This window comes from Larimichthys crocea, chromosome VI, assembly GCF_000972845.2.
Source record: "Larimichthys crocea isolate SSNF chromosome VI, L_crocea_2.0, whole genome shotgun sequence".
Lineage (NCBI taxonomy): Eukaryota > Metazoa > Chordata > Actinopteri > Sciaenidae > Larimichthys > Larimichthys crocea.
The window spans coordinates 17,250,184-17,277,698 of record NC_040016.1 but is presented as its reverse complement, the minus strand read 5'-3'; the positions used below and the strand labels follow the sequence as shown (position 1 = coordinate 17,277,698).

Genomic DNA, 27,515 nt, shown 5'->3' with positions numbered 1-27,515 from the left:
AAGTCTAAATCGTATAAATCCATTGGTGGCCGTCCTGTACAGTTGTGTGGTGATTCAGTGAGTCAGTATGCGACGGACTACCTCTACATGGCCGCTTCCCACATCAGATAAAACACTTAAACAATTACTGTCTTATCTGCTGTGGTGAGAGGAGAGCTTGTGGCCTCATTATGACCAGATTACAGAGAGGAATGGAGCCCAGTCCCACTCATTCTTCACTCCTGATCGTCAGTCCATCGGGCCCTCAGGTGACACTAACCACATTACAGTCTTCACAGAGACGGACGTAATGATAGGCGAACATAACCGGCTGGGACTCACCACACTTCCATTATAGATCTCACTCTCTCTAGTGTTTTTTTTTTCTTCTTACTGGTCTAAGAAAACTAAATAAAAATAATGTGATTTCATCCAAGAACACCATGGTAATGTGATAAGGTAGCAAAAAAGAGTTATTATTGATTGTTATTAATATTAGTAATAATTGTTAGAGTTATTATTGATTGTTATTAATATTAGTAATAATTGTTATAGTATTGTTACATTTATGGATGCAGCACCTTTCAGTACCAAAGCACTAAGCATCGAGTATGTCAAAAGTAAAACTCATTAAACCCAATAAACCGTTGAATTATGGGTGATACTGTATTTTAAAAGTTGATATTGATATTTGAGAGTTTTAATTTTTTCTAAAGTGTTTATTGTCCAATACTTGGCTTCAAACATATTAACATAACATATCGCGTTAAAGAATTGTGATTGTGAACATTTCGTTATAGTTAACTGAATCTGAAGTGAATTCAGTTTGGCAAAAACATCTTTAAGCAACATTAACAATTCGACACCAATGTATTAAATCTGGGCCAGAAAAAGACTGCATATACATGAACGTTATTATGAGTTGAACTAATTTTACTGAATAATATGAAGTATCTGCCAGGCTCTGATTAATAATCTACAAAATCAAACATACCTTTACGCTGTTGTAATGTGACATGTTTTCCCTTGGATTTTTCATTGGCCTATAGTTCCTATAGAGAACATGCAGCAGTTGGTTATCAAATTTTATTTGCCTTCTTCTTCACCTTCTGCACCATGTTGCTGCTGCTGTAAATGTAGAATATGTGTAGAATTATACCCATGAAAGACATGTGGAAATGTTCAAAAACTTTGTCGAAGCTGCATAAAAATAATGTGGACTATAAAAAGTCTTGAACACAGAAACAACAGAGAAAGCAGTGGCACAATAAAGTTGGAAAACTTTCTATAATTACAGCAGAGGCAGAATTTACAGAAAAATAAAAAGGGAAAAAGAAAAGTAAAGGTAGGAGTTGTTTTGAGAGATGACAGTGATTTGTTTTTACCAGTCTGGTCTCTCGTGTTTCTTTCTGTCTCTGTCGCTCTCTTTCATGTGCACACAATGTAAAAAGACACTCAGAAATTCAACAATAGCGTTTGAAAGAATAATGAAATCTTAATGCTGTCTTTTTAATACTGTCACACACGCTATCTCTGTCGCACACGCTATCTCTATGTCTCTATTTCTCACTCCGTCATGTTTCTGGACCATTCTTCCTCGCACTGCCTGCATCTCTCCCTCTCTTCCTCTGCAGGGCAGTGAAGGCTGGCTCTGTGTTACAGGCAACTAGTGATCTCCGTTCTAGCATGGCCTTACATCTCTTCTGGTGTTTTTCTTCTCGCTTAATACTGGAATTACATGAGAGTTGTCACTGGGTGTCTGAATGTGCTCTGACAGCTGTTGACAGGCCCCCGTGGCATAATTATTTATCTAATCAACAACCAGTCGGCTTTAGCATTTAGCACTGGTGCATAAATTGGAGTTGTCCTCACGTAACGTCCATCACAGGGTATTTGGATGTTTTTTTACCACAGGCCTGCCACTGTTACGGTGATCGCTGGAAATGAAGATATGGAAAGTTAACTTCTAAAAGTGGCAGTGACCTTTACTAAATGGCAGAATGACTTTAAATTAGGAACATAAAAACAGTTTATTGTGTAGCGGCGAGGGTCTATTTAGTGTCGGTAGCCTGTTGGTCCCCTTTGGTAAATATCTCAACAACTATTGAGGTGATTTATCATGAAGTTTGGTACATGACTTAAGTGATCTACTGACTTTTCTTTTATCTCCACCAGCAGATCTTTTTTTTTTTTACTTTTACTTATGTCTCTATTTACAGGATGAATTGCCATAAAAGTTGGTACAAATATTCATGTTCCCCTTTAGGATGAATTGTAATCACGTTGGGGATCCTTTAACATTTCCTCTAACTCCATCATCAAGTCTTATAACTCTGTAAACCTGCATTGTCATTGTGAGCAAAGCCTGTTAGCATTTAGCTCAAACTACAGCTAAACCAGAGTGTAACCCCACGGAGTTCCTAACATGTCTGACGTTTCCCTTTTGAATCCTTGTTATTTCTTTTATTAGTTAGATATATATTCATTATGAACTTAATTTCTTCAGCTGGAAACCAGTTCTTCACTTTGTCAAACAGTTCAGACATAGTTTGTTAAAGAAAACAACAAATTATACTTTTTAAAGGATCATAAACTTGTCAGTCAACTCTTCATATTCACAATATTATGGAGAATTTGGTAAATCTGATCAAATTTTCTGTTTTCCTTCCCCTCCCTCTCTGTGTAGACCATGCTGACTGCCATCTCAATGAGTGCCATCGCTACCAATGGAGTAGTGCCAGGTGGGTGAGCAGACGCTGGCACCACACAGTCATCACTGTTTGAGTCTGTCCGCTTCTAAATTTCTCTTTTCACTGATTGCTTTTGGCACATTACGCCCAGCGCAGCTTGATATCCCCAGAAACATTTAAAGCTTTAGTCTGGAATCTTGTGCACTTTAACTTGTCGCCGCACAATGTTATTATACAAAATAAAACGTCAGCCAAATGGCCAACATGTAAAACTGAATGTATGTGTTTGTATCTGTATGCAGACACGTTAATGTACACATTATGCCAGTATAGCTATATTTTATAATGTGAGTTTATATAGTAATGATGGCCTGCGTCTTACCAGTTGGTGTGCGTACAGCAGGGGTCAGAGCAAATTACAGGCTTGTGGAGAAGTGTGGAAGTGTATGCCAATTATAACTGTCTCTGTTATAACTGGTACCAGCCTTTATGCTGCTGCAGAGTGCTGATTAAGGTCTATTTATTGATGTTCAGTTAAATTATTTGCACACCGTTAGAATGTACAGGCACTGATTTTAAAAAAAGCTCAGTGACAAAAACAGCGTTACCAAAATTACAACTAATGGAAAGCAATATGACAAAAGCTAATTTGTACAATTACACAAATTCTATATTGTTTAATTATTTGTCAGGCCATGGGAATATGATCCTGGTGTGGCTTAATATTTACTGGTTCACTGGTTACTGGTTTGGAGAGTACTTTGTGGATTTTGGCTTTGATTAGATTTTTTTGGAGCTGAAAACTTAAATTCAACAAGTTTATGTGCGTCTTTAAAAGACTAGTATGTAGGATTTAGTAGCATCTAGTGATGCAGTTGCTGATTGCATCCCCCTTGCCACACTTACAGTAACTACGGTGGCCACTAAATGTGCAAAAAAAACCCTCAAAAAACAAAAGGCTCTAGGGCCAGTGTTTAGTTTGTCCGTTCTGGGCTGCTGTAGAAACATGGCAGCTCAACGTGGCAGACTCTGTGGAAGAGGGCACACACCATAAAAGACTCTAAGGTAACAAAAGAACAATGATTCTTATTTTCAGTTGATTACACAGTAATATAAATATATTTACACATATTATATTTAATTTCCTCCATATTCTGTAAATAGAGCCCCCTAAAAATACACACTGGACCTTTAATATTACAAGAAAAAAATAAAAAAGATCTTTAAATTAGTGAAAAACATATTAATCGATTCATACAGTTGCACATTAAAGCGCATGTCCACTGCATTTAAATCATATACTTACACACTACATATAAACACACATAATTTGTGTCTTTGTTAACATTGTTTTGTTTGTGTGCAGCTGGAGGCTCGTACTACATGATATCCCGTTCGCTGGGCCCTGAGTTTGGGGGAGCAGTGGGGATCTGTTTCTATCTGGGGACCACCTTCGCTGGAGCCATGTACATCCTGGGGGCAATCGAGCTCCTCCTGGTGAGAAACATCATCTCTACTACTCTCTCACTATTTTACTGTACATTCCTTTGACAGTATTTACAGTATGAGTTCATCAGGTTTGGTGGCTCAGTCATTTTGTGACTGGAGGCAAACGGAAACACATGGAGGAGAAGTTGGATCAAGATATATATCAGCGTGTGTGGTTGAGGATTGGTATCGAAAACCCAGAAGAGTTGAGTCCAGTATGGTGGAGTAACCAGCGAATGTTAAGATGATTATGGGACTAAACCTTGATAACAAATATTCAAATTAGACATTGTAGATATAAAATGGTGCATGTCTCAACAACAACATCACACTTTGACAATTTTGTATACTATCACAAAAGCTACTCTCAAGAGGGCGGCAATGCCACAGTGCAGCAATTGCAGCATTGCCACAATTGAATATTGTCCTCTTGATTACATTGTGCTGGTTATACATGAAAGATTTGGTTGGCCTTTGCTGTGGTCCAAGGAAAAGCGGTGCCAATATTGGAAGTGGTTAAATGATACGAGGCAAAGAGCCAAACAAAACCAGCAGCACAGAAGCTCTCAAAAACCAATCATTTATCTACTGAGAATATGGCTAATCTTTCCTTCTTTCTTTACTCATATTTAACCAGAAAAAAGAGCATCATTGATATTCAAATGTCTTTTTCAAAGGAGTCCTGGCCTGTTCTTATAATCAGACTGAACTACCATTTCGTTTTCACTTCATTGTGTTCAACTCAGCATTTTCTGTTTGAAAGTGGGAATATTCTTCCAGTTCGTACTGACTGTCATATCAGTCCAGTTCATGTCAAAAGCTGGGAAAGCTGTGTTAGTAGTTTCTTGGAGCAATTACAATACATTTTGAATACATTTTTGGATGTACTTTTTCTTACCAAAGTTATAAAAGAAGATTGATGCTTTGCCATGTGGGCTTTAGAGCTGCGGTTGTAAGCAGATTTTGTTATCTTATTGCAGAGCTAAGTATGTTGTGAGTAGCTTCATGTTTCAAAGAGTATAATTTTTATATAAAAGTCACTAACAGTATGAATGGACGTCGTATCCGTGATGTCACCCATAGGATTCTGAAGAGCCGCCGTGTTGGCAGTCCTACCTCTTCAACCTCCTAGCTAATCTAAAGATCGGCAAAGACAAGCTTTTCGGCAGATTGGCTGAGTGACGCGTGGGTGCTCAAACAAGCCATCAATAACTGCACCAACCTGTTAATCAAAGCGGCCATGCTGTTAATTATGCGTAACTTTAAGTCTTATACTTTGAACGGGTGAGTTATATGAAAATTCTCCCTCAGTACAGTTGTTGTGAACAGTGAAATTAGCTATAGATACCAATACTGTGTTTTGTACCAGGCTGTAAACATGTTTATTTCTTCTGTGACGTTGATCCTTTTAACATGGGGGCTTATGGAGATTGACATGATCTGTAGCCAGCCTCAAGCGGCTGTTCAAAGAACTGCAGTTTTTGGCACTTTGGCACAGGCTTCACTTCACTGCCACGGAGGATAGAAATATTAAAATCTATATTTTTAACATATATTTAGCATAAACAAGAGAAAAACTGCAACAACTACAGGATTATTACTCTTTGTTTCACCGTCATTAATAACTTTTAGGAATAATATGTAAGCCAATTAGGCAGAATATAATACAGGAAGTGGTTTTGATGTGACTGTTATCTTGCTTTGTGATTGCTGCACACACTGACAGTTCAGTGCAGTGAAATTAATGGTGAACTCGAAATCCTGTGCTCCTTTGTAAAAATAGAGTTTCTTCTCCTTCAGTTTATTTTTCTCCTCACTGCGCTTTGAAGCTATTTTTTCTCAAGATGTGTGTTCTTCAGCATGAATTCTGATCAGTTGATGAAATGCAGGGATCTTTCATCTCAATCTTCATTCCTCCTCCTCCTCCTCCTCCTCCTCTGCCTTTTATTCCACTCTTCTTCCACTGCAGTCCCCCATGCTGCATGGACTATTGGGTAATTATGCAAATACTGCATTAGCGAGCGATCAAGACACTGGCAGAGTAACAAGACCATTCCTTGAAACAGCTCTCATCACTGTTATTGGTCCACTGTTATCAACATACCAGTGTGTGTTTTTTTATTTTTTATTATTATTCCGTTATTCTCCTTCTGGATGCCTCTAATGGGTATGCAGGGTTTGATCATGCCTGGAGGTTAATTCTGTCTTCTGGGTCAAAGCTGGCTTAGTTTCCATTGTAAAATAACAATCCCTGCAGAATTGTAAGGAGCGGATCTGGAGAGGCTGATTTGAATATGTTTCATCCTTCCACCCAAGCCAAGAACACAAACTGATGCTGCTATTTTAGGAAGCATGAACAGTTCACAGTGAAGCAGGAGATTTGTTTGCCTGGTGATATGCCGTTCTTAGCATCAGACCAGTTTCCCCATTATGACCAAATGACCATAATAAGCCATGACTCCCAGCTTGTTCTTCTCAATTTCATTTCCTCTCGATGGTGATTCAACTATTTTGGATGCACATCAGATGATTATTTGGAATAAAAAGAGAACTTCCCATGCTTATGTAACAGCTTCGCCATGAATCATCTAAAGCTGATGACAGATACTGACGCCTTGATTAGGGGTTTACCATTTTATATATATGATGGGACTATTCTTAGATTGGCCTGTAGTAAAAGTGTAATGGAAGTTAATTTTGAAAATTAATACCATGCTTGAGTTCTTTAATTAAGCTGACTTGAAATAGCAGAATTATGTGTGCTGCTTCAAGCTCCAGTAGAGGGCTGTTAATGTGAGCATCACATGCTTTCACACTTCGCAGAGTTGTCCTCCTCACTCACCTCATGCTTTTCTCACCTATCTTTTATAATATTTCGGCTTTTTTTTATTTTTTTTTATTTTACCCAGGGTGAAATTTATTAAATTCAGCAGTAAACAATGAGGTAGAAGAGCAAGCGTATGACCTGAAATCTGCCAGTTTAAATCCCCAGACAGGCTGTGGAAAAGTGAGGAGGGAAAGTGGATGAGTAACACTCCCCAAACAACTACCCCCAAGATGCCCTTGAGCTACAATGCGATTGTATGGAACTTTTATGAGAAAAATGCAGCTGTGCTTTCCCTGTGAAAAACAAATGAAAACATAACTCCTCTCACTTCAGATCTACATAGCACCCAAGGCGGCCATCTTCCCCCTGGAGGGCCTGGAGGGTGCCGAGGCGGAGGCCGCCCTGCTGAACAACATGCGCGTGTACGGGACCATCCTGTTGACCTCCATGGCCACGGTGGTGTTTGTCGGCGTCAAGTACGTCAACAAGCTGGCACTGGTGTTTCTGGCCTGCGTCATTCTCTCCATCCTCGCCGTCTACGCTGGGGTCATCAAGACAGCGCTCGATCCTCCAGAATTCCCGTAAGCAGTGACAACAGAATATAAGCTTAACACACCTGGGCACACACATCTGATGCAGGATACAAACACACAAGACACGCTAGGTTTGTGAAAAGAAGTCACTACATTGATCGGATGCTAGTAAGCCATCTGCGATGATTTAAGAGTTGCAAACTAATAAAATTGTAGGATTTGTTGTTTGCCAATTGTTTTATTTTCAGCATGTTATTACTGTAGTTAAATTCTGCTGGACACTGAAGTATCATCATGGAGATGCTGTTGAACACGTGTATTTGTATTTTCATCGCTTCCTGGGGAGATATTCTTGTGTGAAGCTAAAGTTTGAAAATGAAAACAAATGTAGTAATTTAATGTCACATCTTTACTAGAGAAGTCAAAGTTAAATGCTTACACATAACACAAACACATCAACCACTACAACAATGCCCTGACAGACATTCTGTGCTTCTCTTCCCTGCAGTGTGTGTCTTTTGGGCAACCGTACTTTGGTGTGGAAGTCGTTTGATGTGTGTGCCAAAACCACTGAGACAGCTAATGGGACAATTGTCACCACCCAGCTGTGGCGCATGTTCTGTGACTCACCTTTCCTCAATGCTACATGCGACAAGTACTTCACAGCCAACAACGTGTCTCAGATCCAGGGCATCCCGGGGGTGACCAGCGGAATCCTGGCAGGTTGGTTCATCCCATTTTGATCTGTATAATGTTCAAAAAGTGAGCACACAAATACACACGATCGATGACCAGTACACAATTATGTATGTCTTTCTGTCTCTTGCCTTGTAGCTGAGAAAGTTTACTGGCAGTGTGGCATTCTCTCCTCAAATGAGAAAAAGCTTTGTGAAACTAGATAATTCTGTAAAGACGGAAATATGCAAAGGAAGTTTTTCCTCACCACCGTCACCAAGTGCTTGCTCATGGTGGAATTGTTGTTTCTCTGTAAATAATATTATAAAGAGTACGGTCTAGACCTGCTCTGTATGGAAATGGATTTGGCACTATATAAATAAAGTTGATTTGAATTGAATGTACAAAGAAGCTCTATATTACACTTTGTATTCACAGCAGTTGCCATTATGTCATGTTTGAAATTTTCATTTTAAATGAAAAAACATCTGGTCTCTCGCTCTCAATATGTGAATGCCATCATTGTTGGTCACTCCACCTATATATCACACAGTTGGGTGCTACAAGATAAACCAGTTGTTGCGGGGTTGACAGTATTTCTTTCTATAAAATGATAAAGTTTCACAAATAGCAACACTACAACAGCACTTGTGTTTGTCAGCCCGTGCAAACTAAAACCTTGGTTGCAGAAAGCCCAGAGCGAGCTTAACCATGTGTCTCTGTTGTAGTCATTACAGGGCTAACAGTGAGCCCATCCATGTTTGGGAGCCAATGGTTAATATAGTGCCTATAAGAAGTATCTCACCCCCCTCTGAAGTTTGTTGTTTTGTTTTACAACATTGACTCAAAGTAGATTTAATGTGGCTTTTTTTTTTAACTCTCTGTTAATTAGAGACTTCCAAAACCAATCGTCTGCACCAGTAATAACTGTGTCCCATTAAAGGGGGAGAATGCTTATGCAAATATGTAGTTTGTATTTTGTAATTAATTCAGATCACTGTGCAGAGATGTTTTCACTTTGTCCATAAAGGGTCTTTTTCTGTTGAGCTGTGCTGTGAGAAAAGCCCCTTTAATACACTGATTCAGTGTGAGCACAGGCATTTTGGAGTTGTAAGTCCTCAGCTAATTCAGCTCAAGGCTGAGCTTAGTATCAAGATCCCTATAAAATGACTTAACACAAACACAAACACGTAACACAAACAAAAATGAACTGCCATGTTCAGTACAGTAGCCCTGAACAGACAAAGTAAACACTGGTGTTTTTGTTTTGTTTTTGTCTTTTTCGGGTTTCGCAGTCACTGTAGTTTCTTCCTATAGAGGTTTTCCAAGACAGACATCAAAACAATAAACATGTTTAAAACACAATACACAGACAGAAACAACACAATAATAAACAATTAATTAAAAAGAGTGACAAGAATTGTAAAAAAAAAAAAAAAAGGGGCAGTTTAAGGGCAGTTTGCGGGTCATTTAAAAGGTTGGATAGTACATGAAACCAGTTCTGCACAGCATACATGAGGGATGTCTGAGGTTTAAATGAGAGTAGAGATGTGAAGTAGCTTTAAAGCTTTAACGGTAGAGCTTTATAAATAAATATCTATTTCCTCTGTAAGGAAGTCCAACCAACCATTTCATACAGTGAACAATGATTAATACAAAATGTGTCATTTGTGGTGAAGCGTAACGCACTGTGACAAATACAGAATATCACAATACAGAATATCTTTATAGTCGAGGACAGACATGAATTTTGACTACAAAATAGTTTTACGGTTGGAGGAAAACAGACAACCTTTAATAAGATACAATAAGCCCAGTTTGTTTTTTAATTTTTGAGTAAAATGTTGAATATAAATCTTCATGGATAGTCAGCTGTCAAGCTAGAATTATTTGTATGACTCAGCCAGAGCAATAGGGCTGCCGTTTCAAATATTAATATCAGGAGAGTCAGGGTTACTGGTGGAGGTGGAGAATACCATGTTCTTACTCTTTTATGCATTTAGAACTAGTCTGCGATTAAGGAAGGCATCAAAAGCAGGCTGAAGACAAGTCAGTGCAGGGCCAAGTGATACCTGGGATATATTGATTCACTAAATATTACGCACCGGACCAGCAATCTAAAATATGTTACCTGTTTAGCCATATGCAATGAGAGCATGTTTATGAGCTGGTTTTGTCCTCCCTCTCCCTCTCCCCCATCCAGAGAACCTGTTTGCGACCTACTATGGAAAGGGGGATTTGATTGCCCGAATTAATATGGAATCAGCGGAAGACCAGGACGACCCTCTGACCAACTCAAACCGCTATGTGTTGGCCGACATCACCAGCTTCTTTACGTTGCTAGTCGGCATCTACTTCCCCTCTGTGACAGGTTAAAATTGAATTTCTCTCTCTATCTGTTTAGTGTGTGTCATATTCTGCTGCTTTCAACACACTCTGGGTTTGTATGTGTGTGAATCTCCTTGACCTTGACAATTTTTGCATCTCAACTGTCTGTTCAGGGATCATGGCCGGCTCCAACCGTTCAGGAGACCTGCGTGATGCCCAGAAGTCCATCCCCATTGGCACCATTGCAGCCATCACCACCACCTCCACTGTCTGTATCCTCTTACTACTGCCCCCTGCAGGATAACAAGGGTCACTGTGCACATGATTACAAAAGTATTTTTGTTTTCCATACAAGTTTGAAGTACTTTGTTTAAGTACCACTTTTTGAATTAAATATATTGTTTCAAGAGCACAGAAAGCACATTATAAATAAGATTGTACTCCACAAATCCTAATTTGCTCATACTAGGCATCTCCAGCCAGACACTCACACACATTGTATTTTCAGCTCAGTGATGATATGTGACACTGGTCCGATGTTGACAGGACTTGAAGGGATGATGCACTGTGGTGCTTTGGCTCCGCTGTAACAAAAACACACTGATTGGCCTGCAGGGAGCACAATAATTAAAGGTCAACGTTTTAAACTGTGAAAGGTCTTAACTGCTACAATACCAGTCTGATTTTTACAAAGGTTTTTTTTGCATTGTTTGTCAGATTGGCCCAAAGTATGTCTGTATCATTCATGGGAGATGACGCCGACTCTCTTTTGTTAAATCATGGTGGCATGGTAACTGAATCAGTTTGTTGCCGCAGGTTAAGTGTGAGCTTTTTCTCTTTTTTTCTCAAAGACTTCTGAATCCTCCAACATGTTCATATTTTATCGAATATTGAATTTTCTTCTTTTGTAAAAAAAAGTATTGAACAGATGTAGAAGATGCTAGGATAGTTATGACACATGGTTTAAATAGAAGATTACTAAATTAGAAAACAATGGTGCAAAAAGATTTTTTCAAATTGAGGATTTTTCTATCCTTTATTATCAGCTGAAACATTACTCGGCTGCTACACATCATTACAGGTCTCTGAGTCTGAAGCAGCCATCTTGAATGTCTTCCATATATCTTGGTGTAATCAGCTTGGGGTCTAAACAAATGTGATTAGGACTTCTAATCGTATCATCGGCCTGCCTATGCAATCACGAGTTAATAAAGCAGAACGATATTAGTTACAATGTCACTGATCTCCTGAACAAAATCGATTGATGTATCTTCTCAGCAAACGTTATTGATCAGTTTATCAGATCATTAAGTGCATCTTTAAATGGAGAGGTTTATGATTTTCATAATCAAGTCCGGCAATTGCAGCTAAACAAATATCAAATATCCACAATTTTAAAAACATGACTCCCTGTCTATGAAATATATTTTCTTTCCTGATTCATAACTGCTTAGACATGTCCAGTGTGGTTCTGTTTGGCGCCTGCATCGAGGGTGTGGTCCTCAGGGACAAGTAAGTCAATCATAAGTTTGCCGAAACAACCCTGAAAATAATAATAATAAGCAATAAATAACACAATAAAAATCCAGGTTTTTCGAATGACAAGCAATCTTATCCCATCTCTTTAAGGTTCGGAGAGGGAGTCCATGGGAATTTGGTGATCGGCACGTTGGCTTGGCCATCACCATGGGTGATCGTGATTGGCTCCTTCTTCTCCACCTGTGGGGCGGGTCTGCAGAGTCTGACAGGAGCTCCTCGTCTCCTACAGGCCATTGCCAAGGACAGCATCGTGCCCGCCCTTCGGGTCAGTCTGTCTACTTATTTACGCTCACAATGTTCCCTATCTTTCTAATGATTTTACATACTGGGTGCAAAAAGCATTCCAAGCAGGCATACTCTTTAAAAAACAGTGGTGTTAATATGTCTCTGTGTTGTCCCCGCAGATCTTTGGCCATGGAAAGGCCAACGGAGAACCCACATGGTCGCTCCTGCTGACAGCTTGTATCTGTGAGAGTGGCATCCTCATTGCTTCTCTCGATGCAGTGGCTCCCATCCTCTCCATGTGAGAACCGAAACAAACTCTCTAATTTACTGCCTTTTTCAAGGATCAACAGAGGGGGATTTCAGACAGTCCCCTGCTATTCCTTAAACGATGCAAATGCCAAATTTTATGGGCTTAGGAGTTAGCTCATCACACAAAAGGCCAGGCCGCCTCTCTTTGGTAACACATATAAATACCAATGGATGTGACAGATATTAAGCAAACACACTCCTTGTCTTGCAGGTTTTTCCTGATGTGCTACATGTTTGTGAACTTGGCCTGCGCTCTGCAGACGCTGCTGAGGACTCCAAACTGGAGACCCCGCTTCAAGTTCTACCACTGGTGAGTTCGGCAGCTACTGAGAGAAAAAGTAGCTGAATTTCTGCATTTTAAATAGATGTTCTGCCTTTAGACTAATCTGTGGGTCTATGTGTTACTGTCTGTGTCTCTCTTTGTCTCTGTCTATCTCTTTAACCATCTCTACAGGACTCTGTCCTTCCTGGGGATGAGCTTGTGTCTCACTCTCATGTTCCTCTGCTCCTGGTACTACGCCATCGTTGCCATGGTGATTGCCGGCTCTATCTACAAGTATATCGAGTTCGCAGGGTGAGTGGAACGCAACCCTTAGGAGAGACTGGATTCACTCGCTGCATTTAGCTTTTGCTTGCGTGTGTGTGTGTGTCTATAATGTATTTTAAGAATTTTCTTCTTCCTAGGGTTTAAAAGGGAAATCTGTGTTTTTGGTTTCAGTCATGTAAGAACGCTGATTTCCTAACTGTAGGAAACATGCAGACACCATGTGTTACACATCACATTATGGCCAATGGGCACAACACTCCGCATCCCTCCTACCTACAGTAGAAGCGAAACCCCGACTCAATCATCGTTTTGTTTCACCTTGAATAATGTTTTGTAGCGCAGAGCTGTCAGGTGCATTGTCATTTTGTGTCACTTTTTGGTCATTATCCCTCTTTTTAGTCGTTATGTCTCTTTTAAGGATGTTATGCAGGTGCTGCTGTTGGCAGCGGTGTCATTTTGTGCCTCTTTTCAGATGTTTTGCGTCTCTTTATCGTCCTTTTGTGTCTCTTTGTAGTTGTTTTGCATCTGTTTCAGTGACATTTTGCATGTGAAGCAAAGCTGCTGTTGGCTCAAAAACTTACAGTATTTAGTACACATTGGAAATGGGAGGCTGTCCGATTCCTGTCTGAACCCTCTTGCCATACCGAAAAAATATAAAATACTGCAAAATATACAAATATTATAGGAAGCCGGCCAAATTAAGCCTGAGATGACAGTTCTGTTTTTTTCAAGTGTGGCTTTTGTTGTTCTAATTAAAATAGCGTTACTAATTGTAGTGGCTTTTATTGAAATGTTACTTTTTCAGGTTGCTGTGCAGCATGAAAAATAAACTAAAACAAATTTCAATGGGATTCTTAATATTAAATCACATGATCAGTCACAAATAGAGGCTCTGGTCCAGGAGCACCTAGGCCCCCATGCCTAGTGGGTCCATTTGGTAATCCATCCATGCTTCTAATAGAGTGGCACAGAGCCATGCATGAGTATTAAAGTGCTATGATTCCCTGTGGTGAGTGACATCATGTTAACTTGACATTTACCAGCGATGCCTAATCCTTAATCACGTTGCTTTATGTCATGCTATCGTCTAAAAGTGGATTTGTTTCAGCGTGCTGACGGTATCACTGTCACTTTTAAATTTAGAATGAAGCTGCAAAACTATTGTTCATGTTTGGACATACGAATATTGACTGGCTCTTGTCTGTGTCACAGTGCGGAAAAAGAGTGGGGTGACGGAATACGAGGTCTGTCTCTGAGTGCCGCGCGTTACGCTCTCATGCGATTGGAGGAAGGTCCCCCGCACACCAAGAACTGGAGGTATGACACACAAACACAAAGTCACACACTCTGTTGTTTTACCTGCTTCTAATTAACATAGAAATTAACAACACGTCTGTACATGCTTATCCTTTCTCTACGTTAATGTGATTCTCCTCATCACAGCTGTCAAACAAGTGTTGAATTCATATTAACATACACACTGTTGTCTCTCTTTCCCAACTAGGACTTTTACTTTGCCCGCTCTAACATTTCTTTCCTCACAACTTTATTCATCGCTCTCTTTCCGCCCTGCATTTGTTTCCCTCTACTTTTTTCTACTCTGTTTTCACTTTCTCTTCCCTCTGCTCTCCCCTCTCTCTAGGCCCCAGTTACTGGTGCTGGTCAGTACAGATGCAGAACAAAACGTGGAGCAGCCTCGTCTTCTCTCTCTGACCAACCAGCTAAAGGCAGGCAAAGGTCTGACCATTGTTGGAACAGCTCTAGAGGGCACCTACCTGGAGAACTATGAACAGACCCAGCGTGCAGAGCAGGTAGGGAGCCTCAAAGAAAAGAAAAACGTTCAAAAGCATTTTCTCAAATTGGATCACAGACATTATGCTTAGCTAGTACTTCTTAAACTCTATTTTTCAATGCCTGAAGTCAACAAATGTGAACTTAAAATTTCCTCTGCAACCCACCAAATGAAAATCTATCTGCACTCATGTCATACAAGCATTTATTCACAGGTTTCTCTAAATATATGCCACACACATGCACCATATGGCTTTAGGCATGGTGTCAGATTTGACTCATTGGAGTGTAAATGCAGTAAAACCCAAAATACCTCTGTAAATGTGGTCTTTCATATTGAAATCAAAGTGAAAAGTGCAAAGGGCCTTGGCCCTAGAATGCAACATTTATTATGGTTTGATACTTTCATTTGTTTGCTGCACCTTAGTTATTCTCTGTCTCTTCTTTCTAGGCGTTGCATAAAATGATGGAGACCGAGAAGGTGAAGGGCTTCTGTCAAGTTACCGTATCTTCGAACTTGCGCGATGCCACCTCCCACCTCCTCCAGGCCAGTGGGCTGGGAGGCCTGAAACATAACGCTGTGCTGGTATCCTGGCCACGCAACTGGAGGCAGGGAGACGAGCACCAGACCTGGAGGAATTTTGTTGGTGGGTCACTGCATAAACACATAAACATAAAGATTCCCATTGAGGTCAATGACCTTAATCCATCCAGTTAGCTACATCATACATAACAATCTCCAAAACACCTTAAAAATAGGTCAGCTAACACTTTGGCCTCTCTCCCTGTTTGTGTCTGTTCTACAGAGTTGGTCAGAGAAACCACCGCTGCTCACCTGGCTCTGCTTGTCCCGAAGAACATCGCAGCCTTCCCGTCCAATGGAGAGCGCTTCACTGAGGGTCACATTGATGTGTGGTGGATCGTCCATGATGGAGGCATGCTGATGCTGCTGCCCTTCCTCCTCCGACAGCACAAGGTACTGTGTGAAAGTTATTGCTGCGGAAAAAGACAAAACAGATACAGACAATACAAGTTTGGTAGAACTGATCTTCCAAACGGGTACATAATTAGGTTTACCGATGCAAATCACATGATACAAAACAAGATTCACCCGTGATAAAAGCCTTCATTAAGTAGTTACAGAACAGGATGTGTCAGCAGCGTTTGTCTGTGCTGCACAGGTTTGGAGGAAGTGCAAGATGCGCATCTTCACTGTGGCCCAGATGGACGACAACAGCATCCAGATGAAAAAGGACCTGACGACATTCCTCTATCACCTCCGTATTGACGCCATGGTGGAAGTTGTTGAAATGGTGAGTTGTTTACCTTTTAAATACTACTTATATTAGAAAACATCTATATACAAGTACATCGATCTGACACACCGTGAACACACTTAGTACTGGCCTCTGCGATATTTAAACCCACTGATTGGTGGGAGGGACAGCATTAAAGGAGAGTCTGAAAATCCTCCTACCCCGTCACATTACTGACTTAAAAAATTTAGGTGATGCAAAAGTTTTGTAACTTTCCAAAACACCTACGTCGCAAAATGATAGGATAGGTATGCAGAGGTGGGAAAGTATGGAGGAATTAATTTTTTATCTCTCAAGCTCTTTCATTTCATCCTTCATATGATTACTTCTGTCACTTTTCAAGTCATCATGAACGCCTTCGAGAAAAGCTTATACGAAAGTGCGCCTTTGTCCTCATTTGCATGATTTTCCACATCATTTGAACTTGTTTGTGCTCATGTTTCGAGCATAACTCATACTATTCACATAATATATTTAATTTACATCTGAGGGAATATAATGGTCGGCATCTTAACATTAAAAACTCAACATCTGGAAAACATTCTCCTTTAACTTCGATTACATTTGAGCCACAAGCATTCTGTCGGTGTGGAACATGGTGCTCCTGTCGAGTGTAATAGCTTGATTCAGGATACTGTGATGGAGCCAGGTCCCTGTCAGGTGTAGGAACAACAGTCTTAGTCTCAGTCCCGTTTTGTCCACTCTGTTATATCAGAGGAGCAAGGAGGGACAGAAACAGAATAGTCATGAGGGGTTTGCCAATGAATATACTGGTAAATAAATGTGAAAAGCACAAAAGAAAAATGAACCGTCCATTTCTTTCATCTCAGCATGACAGCGACATCTCAGCCTACACTTACGAGAAGACCCTGGTGATGGAACAACGGTCGCAGATGCTCAAACAGATCAACCTGTCCAAGAATGAGCGTGAGAGAGAGGTAAGAAAGTTTGTTGATGGCAAAGTTTTGTTGTTTTTAAATGCACTCAAAGGTGCACACATACACTTGATATGACTTGAAGGGCCGACTTGGCATGGCATGGCATGGCATGATTTGACTTGACTTAACATGACACATAAGCCCCTCTGGACAAAAGCATATCTACGGTTAAATCGGAGCAGTGGAACAGCATATTTCCCCTTTCTGTGAGCGTTGAGTACAGCTGCTTTTGTGCATGACAGCATGATGGTGTTTTGACAGATGTGGAAAATAAAAGTTATTGATCTCAGCGTGATACTGTTATTACCACCTCCACATTCTTTGTTGAACTTTAAGATTGCCTGCTTCTCCGGGTCAATAAATTTAATAAGCGCAATGGAATTATCCTCTATTTTACTTCACTTTTTTTTGTGAGTGATTGTGGCGATATACAGTAAATAAGTGGCTTGTAAAAACACATTCCTGATCTGCCTTGTTTCTTATAAACATTGGGCAAAGGTATCTCCTTTTATATCACTTCTTCCTTGCTTGTATCTTTTTATAGATCCAGAGTATCACCGATTCGTCCCGCGGATCTATCCGCCGCAAGAACCCGGCCGCTGTGACCACCCAGCTGAGTGTGACCGAAGACCCGCCAGCAGCCAGCAAGGAGGAGAAGCCTGAGGAAGAGGTAGAGCACAGCTGACCTCAGTTTGAAGTGTATTTGTATGCTCATGTGTAAGTTTATAGAGTAGAAAAAAGGTGCTAGATTGTGGTTTGTTTTTTTTAAAGTTTTGTTAAACTTCACTTACATGATGCAAAAAACTCTATAACATAGTGGAACACAACACAAAGAAAAGGACAACGATAGTATTATGATGTAACAGAACTACAACTCTATAGTTTAAAGGAATAGTTTGACATTCTGAGAAATAAATGTATCCACTTTCTTTCTGAAAATAAAATGAGAAGGTCAATACGTTTTGCATGTCATAAACAGAGGTTAGTCAGCTAGGTAACCTTAGCATAAAGACTGGACGCCTAGCTCTGTCTAAATAATATACAATTTACCAACTAGCACCTCTAAATCTCACTAATTACCATGTTATATCTTTTTGTTTAATTGTTCAAAAACAGATCATCTATTTTATATAAACAATGTATAATAAGATATAATGTCAAAGGTGTAGTGACAAACGCATATATAATCATCCCAACACACTGCGTTCCCTCAGCTGTATAAACTGTTTTAGTGTCTTTTAGCTTGTTTTGCTTTGCTGCAGGCTATGCTTTACACTTGATTTTCCTTTAACTATTCCTTTAACATACAAATGTTCAGCTAGAATAATGTAATTCCAGTTTAGTTGAGGAGAAAAAGTCTCACAGTTTTAGTTTTTGTGTTGAACTGATCACGTCTTGTGCTCTGCAGGTAAATTTTAAGGTAATGTAATGCAGATGTTTGGGTTTTTTGCCCATGTTACCACAAAAGAAACAAACAATATGCAGAAAAAACAACGTAAGGCTGCTTAACCAGTCTGTCCTCCCCCTCTGTCAAACACTGTGTCTGTGACTTTACCTGCGTTCTTACATTTCCACCTCAACTGTGACTCTTTCAACCCTCCATGTAATGTACATGTAAATCCACATCCGTCCTCTTTTCCTCTTGTCTCATAGTCAAAGTCGGCCTCTTCCCCTGTCTCCCCCCCTGACCAGGTCCAGCTAATCCACGACAACACCACCCCAGCCAGCCCTGCAACCCCAGCCACCCCGTTGTCCCCAGAAGGGGCTCAGAGCCCCGGAGAGCAGGTCCAGATGACCTGGACTGAGAAGTGTGACGGCGAGCCAGCCAAGCCGCCTGGCGCAGCCACACCAGAGGGCATCAAAGACATCTTCAACATGAAACCGTGAGTTGAAATGCTCATTGAACCTGTTAGAACGGTGAATTACCTTTTTGTTCCAGACAAAAAGAGACTTGAGTCTTATTTTTCTGTACAATACAGGACCAAAAGAGGCCTGCTGTTAAATAAGCTATAAGGTTTTTTAACTTAAAAAAAATCATAGTTTAGTACTGATCATGTGTTTCTCTTCTTGCCATGCTGCAGTGAGTGGGAGAACCTGTAAGTATTGAAGTCCCTATAAACCCCATTCAGTCCATTCACATCTCATACTGACCGAGTTGGCCACATGAGCAGATGAAGATGGAATACTTGTGTGTGAATGCGCATCCGTTACCTCGACCAGCTTATCATCACGAAATGTTTTAAAAAATATCTGCGCCTTGATCTGTGTGAAACGGTGTGACATCATTCTCTGCTGCTTTGTCTTCACTCAGGAACCAATCCAACGTGCGACGTATGCACACAGCCCTCCGGCTGAATGAAGTCATCATTAAAAAGTCCTCAGAGGCCAAGCTAGTCCTCCTCAACATGCCCGGGCCACCCAGGAACCGGACAGGTGACGAAAACTGTATCCTTCATCCAGAGGACTTACTTACTTACTTCTGTAAGTTTACAGACAGGGGTTTCTAAGATGTTAGAGGTGGTGCTGCAAGTAATATGTAAGTAGTAAGCTTTGACACTGTTGAGTCAAACACACTCAGAACGCTGATACTATATACTATCACAATACCACACAGGTAGTTCTAGATGCCTCATATTTTGGGGGCACAGACTAATTTTCACAAGGCCAGAGGTTCTTGGAGGATCTGTATGCGTTACCTGAAAACTATCCTCAGGACTTTAAGAAATTAGCTCAAGCACATTGGCTACTGTCACTTATAAGTAGGATTCATATTTAAGACTATTAGATCATCTGTGTTTGTCACAGTTTTACACCTACAGCATGTCAATTTTTGTATTATTACCCAGCCCTGTGAATCCTGTGCCATTGATTTATTGACCCACGTGGAGTATAAATATAATAAACGTAAATTGACATTCAGGCGGTGTGAAAAACAGTGCGACTTTTAGTGGCGCGCTAAAGATACAATCGAATTCAGTTTAAGCCTCTAGGCCCTTTCTTACTCCGGGAATAAACCTGGATTTTTCTGTTTAGAGCAATAAATGGTAAGTTAATGGACTTGGTTTCAGAAATAAAAATAGCATCATGATTTGTTATCAGAAAATATGAGCAAGATGGCAACAGAGATAAAGAACTAATGAGGATTTGTAAGTACAGACAGGCTGAAGACAGACCTTTGAAATAACAGGTAATGTTTTGTTTTACTATTTTAAATTACTCTTGTATTTTCAATGGAAACGTTTTTTGTCAGTTACATTAAGCCTTATTATAAACCATGTTTCTGAGGCTCCGTGTTTGATGGTTTACATCATCGAGCTGCAAGTGGGAGATAATATACGCGTCGATTTGGTATTGATAGCTATTTAAAACTGCACCAATCAATTATTTTATATAAACAGTGTATGATGAGAGTATGTGTAATGTCAAAGGTGTCACTTTTAGTGTTAAACACACAGAGAATTATCACAAGACAGAGCAGTGCTATGTTTTTAGTGACTGTTTTGGTGTCTTTTAGCCTTTTTTTTTGTTTGTTTTAGTTTTTAGGCCTGCGAATTTACTGTTTTGGTTCACCGTCACTGCTCTCAATGGCAGCAGTCAGCTGTTTTCAGCTGATGGTACACTACCTGTTCAGCACGACAGAAAGGAAACACTGACTGTTTCCCTGAGGAGTTAGTGGAAACCAAAACAGAGCGTAAATATTGGACTTTGAATCATTGCCGTTTAGTAATAATATCAGAAAAACAACTACTACTGGACTTTTTTTTACCGTTGTTATACAACTAACTTAATAGTAAACTTAATACATTTTTTGGTAAACACAAAAAGAGTGTCTTAAAGCAATAATTTGGCGTTTAGGGACATACGATTCTTTGTTTTCTTAACGACAGATGAGAAGATCGAAACAACTCATATCTGTCCATTCAATATTAAGATACAGCTAGCAGCTGGTTAGCTTAGCTTAGCACAAAGACTGGAAACATCTATGAGGTTCTGTCCAAAGATAACAAAATCAGTTTCTTAGCATCTCTCAGTAATCTGGGTATGACATGACTAAGAAATAACCTCCAGTAAAACCACAATTTATTTGTATTTTTACACTCAAGTTCTTGTACAGATTAAACAAACAAGATATAACGTGAATTAATATTATATATTATAAAACGTTATATTATATATATTATAAAAGCAAGCTTACGAAGTGCTGGTGGGAGGATTTTATTACTTTTGGGCAGATCCGGTCTTGCTGTTGCTAAGCTAAGCTAGCAGCCGCCTGTTCTATCCTCATATTAACTACACACGTGTGTGATCATCTAACGCAGCAAAAAGCGAGTGTTGACTTAAGTTATTATTTAGTTTGTTTTGTATGTATATATGGATTTGATTTTCTCCCTGTAGTTTCTTTAACTTTTCTCTCCCAGACATGGAGTTCCTCGAGGTCCTCACTGAGGGTCTCAACCGGGTCCTCTTGGTCCGCGGAGGCGGCCGAGAGGTTATCACTATCTACTCCTGAAAGAGCAGTCCCTTCCCCAAACGACACCCCCTCACCCCACCCTCAGCCCTGTTCCTGTGTCACCTGTACTCCCACCCTCTCATCAACGCTGCTTCATCATCATCATCATCACGTCACGCTTGCGTTTATTTCTGTAAGGTAGTCCTCTCACACCCAACCAATAGCCCAACTTCAGCTTCAGCACCACTCCCTCTGCTCCATCCCCCAGCAGAACAATGAGCAGGATCACATGCTCAGCTTCAAACCCTTCATTCTTAGTGTACTACGCTAACTAAACTATAACTATTGTAGGCTCTACACTAATTTAGTTAGATGCTTTCTAAATTTATTCTTGAAGAGACTTTTTTTCCCCCGTTGCCAGTCTGTGAACTACTGTAGTAACTCGCATTGAGTCACTCAGTAAGGAGGAAGGAGGAAGGTGGTGGTTGTGGGTGTGGGTTGTTAGTTGAGGTGTGAGCACACATGCATGTGTGTGTCTGTCTTTGTTTAAATCTCTGCAGATCTCTGTTTCTTGTTTTGTTTTGGGGTTTTATTTCAAATACAAATGTGGCATAGCAGCGGCTTCTGCTCGGAAAGAACGAGAGCCAGCTGAAATGAGCTCAGTGTAGGATTGTCTGTTTAGTCGCCTCGTTGTGATCGGACACCTCCCACAGCGTTCCAGCCTACTTGTCTTTGATGTGATTTATCTTTCAAGGCAAAAGACACTGCTACCCACGGTCAGGACCACCAGCTGGAAAGAGAAGAATAAAGTCGTTGAGTACAAACTGTGAAATTCACACACTAAAAAGGCGCGTGGATCAGACCTGCAGTATTATCTTTAACCTGATCACTCTTTAGCATGACATCCTTATAACTGTGTGTTGTTCTGTTACTGCCATCACAGTCTTTATATTTCCCATTCCTCCTTTCAACTCATTTCCTAGTGGCTGTTTATCCCCATGGCCACTGTTAGTGCCAAAAAATAAATAAAAAATACAACAAGGCTAGCTTAGTCTGTAGAGATTGACACGTAATTAAACTGTGAATAGTGCGTTTCCTAGCAGAAGGCTGATGTGACAGCAGATAGGGGAGACAGTACAAACCCCCCGCTGAGGAGATTATCATTGCCAGCACCCCTCGACCCTCGTGTGGATCACTGTAAATAATGTACAAGCTCTGACGCGTTGTTCAGTATGAGTGTAGTATTTTTGTGACATACTAAAAAGCTTCTAGTGAAGAGAAAACGTTCCTTCGCTCCGAGGGACAGCTCAAAAACGCTGTTTTTAAATTTGATTTATTTATTTATTTATTTATTTATTGGATGGCATAGGCTCCTGTCACTATGGTAACTGTCATTGTAACCTCGACAAGCACTGCACCTGCACTGTCCGCCACTGTGCAACAAGTGAAATTTTGATGAATTCATCAAGTTCATTAAATACAACAACAACAAAAAAAAAATACTAAATGTTATTTTTTCATCTAGAGAACAAATATGTATTTATGTTTATAGACAGAAGTTACACATATTGATGAAATAGTTGTACGTCATTTTGATTGTCACTCAAAGATATATTGTCATTTTGCCTAATTTAGATACATTAAATGTGCCATATGAAAATATTTTTCAAAGAGAAATAGTGAACAAAAATTGTATTGCTTAAATCGGAAAGAACAAAGTGTGCTAACAACAAAAAGAAAGAAACTGTAGTCGGAAAGTCACCCTATAGATGATAAAAACAAAAGATGTTCAGACCTCCGCGAAGCTAACTACCGACTCACGTAAAGTAAGCATATCAGCTCTTACTGAGGTAGCTTTTGAACATCTGTTGGTTTATTGTTTGTAGGGTCTAGTCTAAAATAGAGAGGACAATGGCTTCTGTAGCTAGGAAACTCACTTTGTCCGTAAGACTGAACTCTATGCAGTAGACTCTCCAGTGCGATTTTATATCCTCTAGATTGGTTAAGATTTGAGCCACACATGTCCCTGACTGAATGACTTGTGAGCAAATCATGTTTAGGTTTAAAAAAAAAAAAAAAAGAAGTGCATCTTGGAAGGAATGTGCAATAGTTGAAATCCGGACTCATGTGATCATGTTATTTATTTTTTTACACATATATTTTGTATATGTAGATTTCGTAAGTCTTTAAAAAAAAAAATCCAGAATCATCTCACTTTGACCAAGGACAGCTGTCACTTTATTTTGATTTGGTTTCTTTTCTTGAAGAAACTGTTTTTGGTCATTTGCACTTGTAGTAGAAATATGAATATAAATAAATACGTATATATATACAGTATATACAAATATAGGGAAGCAAAACTAGTTTCTAGAACTATTTAAAAAGTATTAAATGTTTTTAGTGTTGCTTGAATGTCTGACCATATGTTGTGAATGCTGCTAGTATCAATAGATTTATTTGTACTGTAAATAGGGATGACTAAAGCAACATTAAAGATCAAGTGGAAAAGGGTATAGACATACATATCAGTGGTGGTGGCTGTCAAACAAGACAAGGCTGTACCTGTAAACATTTGGACAGGGTTAGCTTTCTGTTTTATTATAAATCTATACTGAATATCTTGATGCAATATTACAACTAAGGGCAAGTCCGCCTCCCTTTTATTCTCTTTTTTAAAAAGAAATGCTCTCTTGATTATTACCATCTTTAATCCCATGAGTAAAGTGAACCAATTTTAAGATAACAGATTATTAATTTACGTAGTTTACTTAAAGAAACTTAACAGAAATGCCAAAATATGTTTAGATATGAATACTTCTGCTAAACGTTTGCCGTTTGCAAATTTTTAACACACCTACCTTTGACACCTGTGATACTTAAGAGGCAGCCACTCCTAGTTTTCAAAGATTTTAGGGTGCCAAGTGATGAAGATTTCCTTTAATATTCTTATCACGCTTAACGCTGACGAAGGGGTTGTTTAACGCTCACATCAGTTTTTGAAGAACATGGCTATTTTGGGATTGTGTCCACAACATTGCCTGCATCAACTGAGCCTTTCAAAAAATGTATTCAAAAGAGAAGATATCTGATGTTTATTGGAGAAGTTTATTGGAAATGAATTTATTTATTGAATTATAAATGTTTTATAATTGCTGTTTGCATGGTACTATGTGGCAATATTTGTTTTAGTGGTTTCTATAGTGATGACTTACATGTTCAAGGTGCAGAGCGGGGTAAAAGGTTGTCAAACGTTCTCACTTAGTTACCGATTTTGAGAACTCGGAAGTGTTTACTGCTGAGTCGGAGACGTGGCTAGACCTTGAAAACGAGTCTTTTGCAAAAAATAAGAAAAAGTATGAGTTCACTATATTGTTACTTGTTATATTTCAATCTTGCTCAAGTAGTCTTATGTAACGTAATAGGAAATTTTGAGTTTGCGAATGAATGGGCCTTGGAAATGGTCATTTCACCTGTGTAAATATATATCACTTAAGTCAGAGACACTGTAACCTACTAGTGTTGTCTTTTGTTGTACACTGTTCTATCACTGTGGACAAAGTCTTAGAGTTTTGTAAGATTATGTGCAATATTGTTCTCACATTGGTCATCTCTCATTTTGTCACAGTTGTGTTATTTCTTTTTCTATAAACAACCGGAGGTGTCAGCAGTCACTTATATTTCATCAGCATGTTTGTCACCAGGTCTTTTGGACAATAAAGATTTACAGTGTTTATCCCAAATGTGGCTGAGACAGCAAAGCACTGTAACTCTGTGACAGGATCAGTCTGCAGGACTGCGGGTGAGGGGGGGTGGTCCAACAAGAGCCAGCCTGCTCTGTACAGACTCTATCCCACAGCGATCTCTGGTGGCTCTTAAGTGTATTACAGCCAGCTTCGAAGGTCTGATAGTTCAGACTATAAAATCGGATTAACTCCCATCAGCTTGCAGCAGTTTTGAACTGCAGTATTTCAGAGACCTGTCTGACTTTTGTTTACATCTAATCATGTGAGCATTTTCTTGGGCGTTTTAGCATGCATCACATTCTTTCCTTTCTCTTGCCAAACTTCTTAAAAAGAATAATTAGTAACTGTTAAATTTATAGTGCTTGTCACTCAATCTGTGAGGTGAGCCTTCCCAGAATCCCTCCTCCAACCCTCACCCCTTCATCCCATCTTCCCCAGATCCCCTGGCCTCCCCCATCCCAGCCACTAAATCCACCCCAGCTCTGTATTTTAAATGTGATTGCAGTATAATTCTGAAAAATGATCAAAGAATATAAAACTCGCGCTTCCAATTCTGGCACTGGCTCTGCTTGGACAACACGAGATAGTCGACTTAGAAAACCAGCACGTCCCCTCTCCCCCCAAACTGATCTATGACTTAGATCAGATCCTTCGCCTGCACAACTGTAGCATGAGACAAACTTGCCGGTGATCATTACCCAGTCTCCATCCTTAAATGGATATTAAGGGCTCTGAAACACATCTGTTACCGGGTTGAGGAGGCTGTCCTGTTAAGACACCAACAGAGAAAATACAAAACAAATCCCAGATGATGGCAGAGAGGGCACACAGTCTGTAGCTGCGATACGTTTGTACCTTTCAGTATATTTTCACAGAATCATCACACAGATGTGCCTGATGTTGGAGGTAAAAAAAAGGAAGAAAAAAAAAAGTTGCACTTACATTTTACAGTCGATCTCTGGGAGTCAGATGAGAATAACTCAAGTGGCTATAAATGTAGTGCAAGCAGAGCCCCGTTCCAGTTATGTTGTGTAACTCAGTGCATGCATGCAATTACCCTAAACAAGGTGTATTGAAAATATATTGGGTGTTTGTGGTATAAAAGTATTTTGTTTATATCAGTTAGAAACTTTCAAGTAGTATGATTTGTTTTCTCTTTCCTTAGGACTTGGCCAATCATTGTATTCAAGATGAGTATTATTATAGTACAAGATTCTATTTTTTATGGTGGATTTGTTGACAACGTCCTTTCATTGTGTCAAATATTATCTGCAGATAAACTGATTACCAAAGTATATTTCAGTTCAACTACATAAATGATAGTGTGCAAATGTGTGCTCCAGTGAATTAGACACAGCGGACAAGAAAATATGTTTTACTGTAGCAATTATTAGTTAACAGATAAAACTATTCTTTCAATAAGTTAAAACTAAGAAAATTGGAAGTGCCAAAGTATTAGGAGATCTATAAGTAGATTTACCCACTTCTCAGTCAATTATTGATAATATTTATACTTAATTTACTGAGAATCAATCACCTGAGCTGGTTTTAATGTTGGCATACGGACAGACTTTTGAGGAAAATATATATTTTTTGATTGATATATACCATATTTGGTTTGTTTAGTCTGTGCAAAAAAACAAGTGTGGAAATGACAAAAGACTGATTATATCTTGGTTTATTTCTGTTGTTAGGTAACTAGCTGAGTCTCCAGGAATTTACTAGTCCTGACTAAGAAATAATCTGATACATAACACCTCAAGAAGCGATTTATCATTCTTACACTTTGGTTTTTGTGTGACTCGATTATCTGTAGCAGATTTTGCTCCGTTTTCCCATTTCCTGTCTTTGTGCTAAGCGAAGTTAGCCGGCTGCAGGAGGTAGTTTCACGTATCACTGACACCAGTGCAACGCTTGAGGACGAGCACATTTCCCTTAATGTCTTTTCCTTAAACACTTCATGGCCTTTAAAAAATGCAGTATTTATTTTAACAAGCAGTTCCTCCCTCTGGAGGGATCTATTATATCGTCACTATATCAAGGTTTGTTTTTAATTCACTGGAGTTGTGGGAAACATTTTGTATGGATGCTTGAAAACTGTAATGGATGTAGATATAGATGATATATACAGCATATA

At 39.5% G+C, this 27,515-nt stretch overlaps 1 protein-coding gene across 3 annotated transcripts in view; it reads left to right on the top strand.

The window, feature by feature from the left end:
- Window positions 1-26,841, top strand: part of slc12a5a (solute carrier family 12 member 5a) — a 149,846-nt gene extending 123,005 nt beyond the window's left edge. For 2 of the 3 annotated variants that reach the window (XM_019258175.2, XM_019258177.2), the window contains exons 5-26: window positions 2,666-2,720; window positions 4,036-4,166; window positions 7,318-7,565; window positions 8,026-8,240; window positions 10,396-10,563; window positions 10,694-10,792; window positions 11,975-12,032; window positions 12,150-12,324; window positions 12,464-12,582; window positions 12,805-12,903; window positions 13,048-13,167; window positions 14,353-14,457; window positions 14,783-14,951; window positions 15,383-15,578; window positions 15,738-15,907; window positions 16,113-16,244; window positions 17,078-17,185; window positions 17,730-17,855; window positions 18,878-19,068; window positions 19,267-19,281; window positions 19,497-19,630; window positions 21,604-26,841. In XM_019258175.2, coding sequence (XP_019113720.2) covers window positions 2,666-2,720; window positions 4,036-4,166; window positions 7,318-7,565; window positions 8,026-8,240; window positions 10,396-10,563; window positions 10,694-10,792; window positions 11,975-12,032; window positions 12,150-12,324; window positions 12,464-12,582; window positions 12,805-12,903; window positions 13,048-13,167; window positions 14,353-14,457; window positions 14,783-14,951; window positions 15,383-15,578; window positions 15,738-15,907; window positions 16,113-16,244; window positions 17,078-17,185; window positions 17,730-17,855; window positions 18,878-19,068; window positions 19,267-19,281; window positions 19,497-19,630; window positions 21,604-21,695 — 2,925 coding nt within the window. In that variant the 3' untranslated portion in view covers window positions 21,696-26,841. The remainder of the gene's footprint in view (window positions 1-2,665; window positions 2,721-4,035; window positions 4,167-7,317; window positions 7,566-8,025; window positions 8,241-10,395; window positions 10,564-10,693; window positions 10,793-11,974; window positions 12,033-12,149; window positions 12,325-12,463; window positions 12,583-12,804; window positions 12,904-13,047; window positions 13,168-14,352; window positions 14,458-14,782; window positions 14,952-15,382; window positions 15,579-15,737; window positions 15,908-16,112; window positions 16,245-17,077; window positions 17,186-17,729; window positions 17,856-18,877; window positions 19,069-19,266; window positions 19,282-19,496; window positions 19,631-21,603) is intronic. The other variant, XM_027279551.1, reaches the window with a different exon arrangement.
- Window positions 26,842-27,515: the final 674 nt, after the last annotated feature.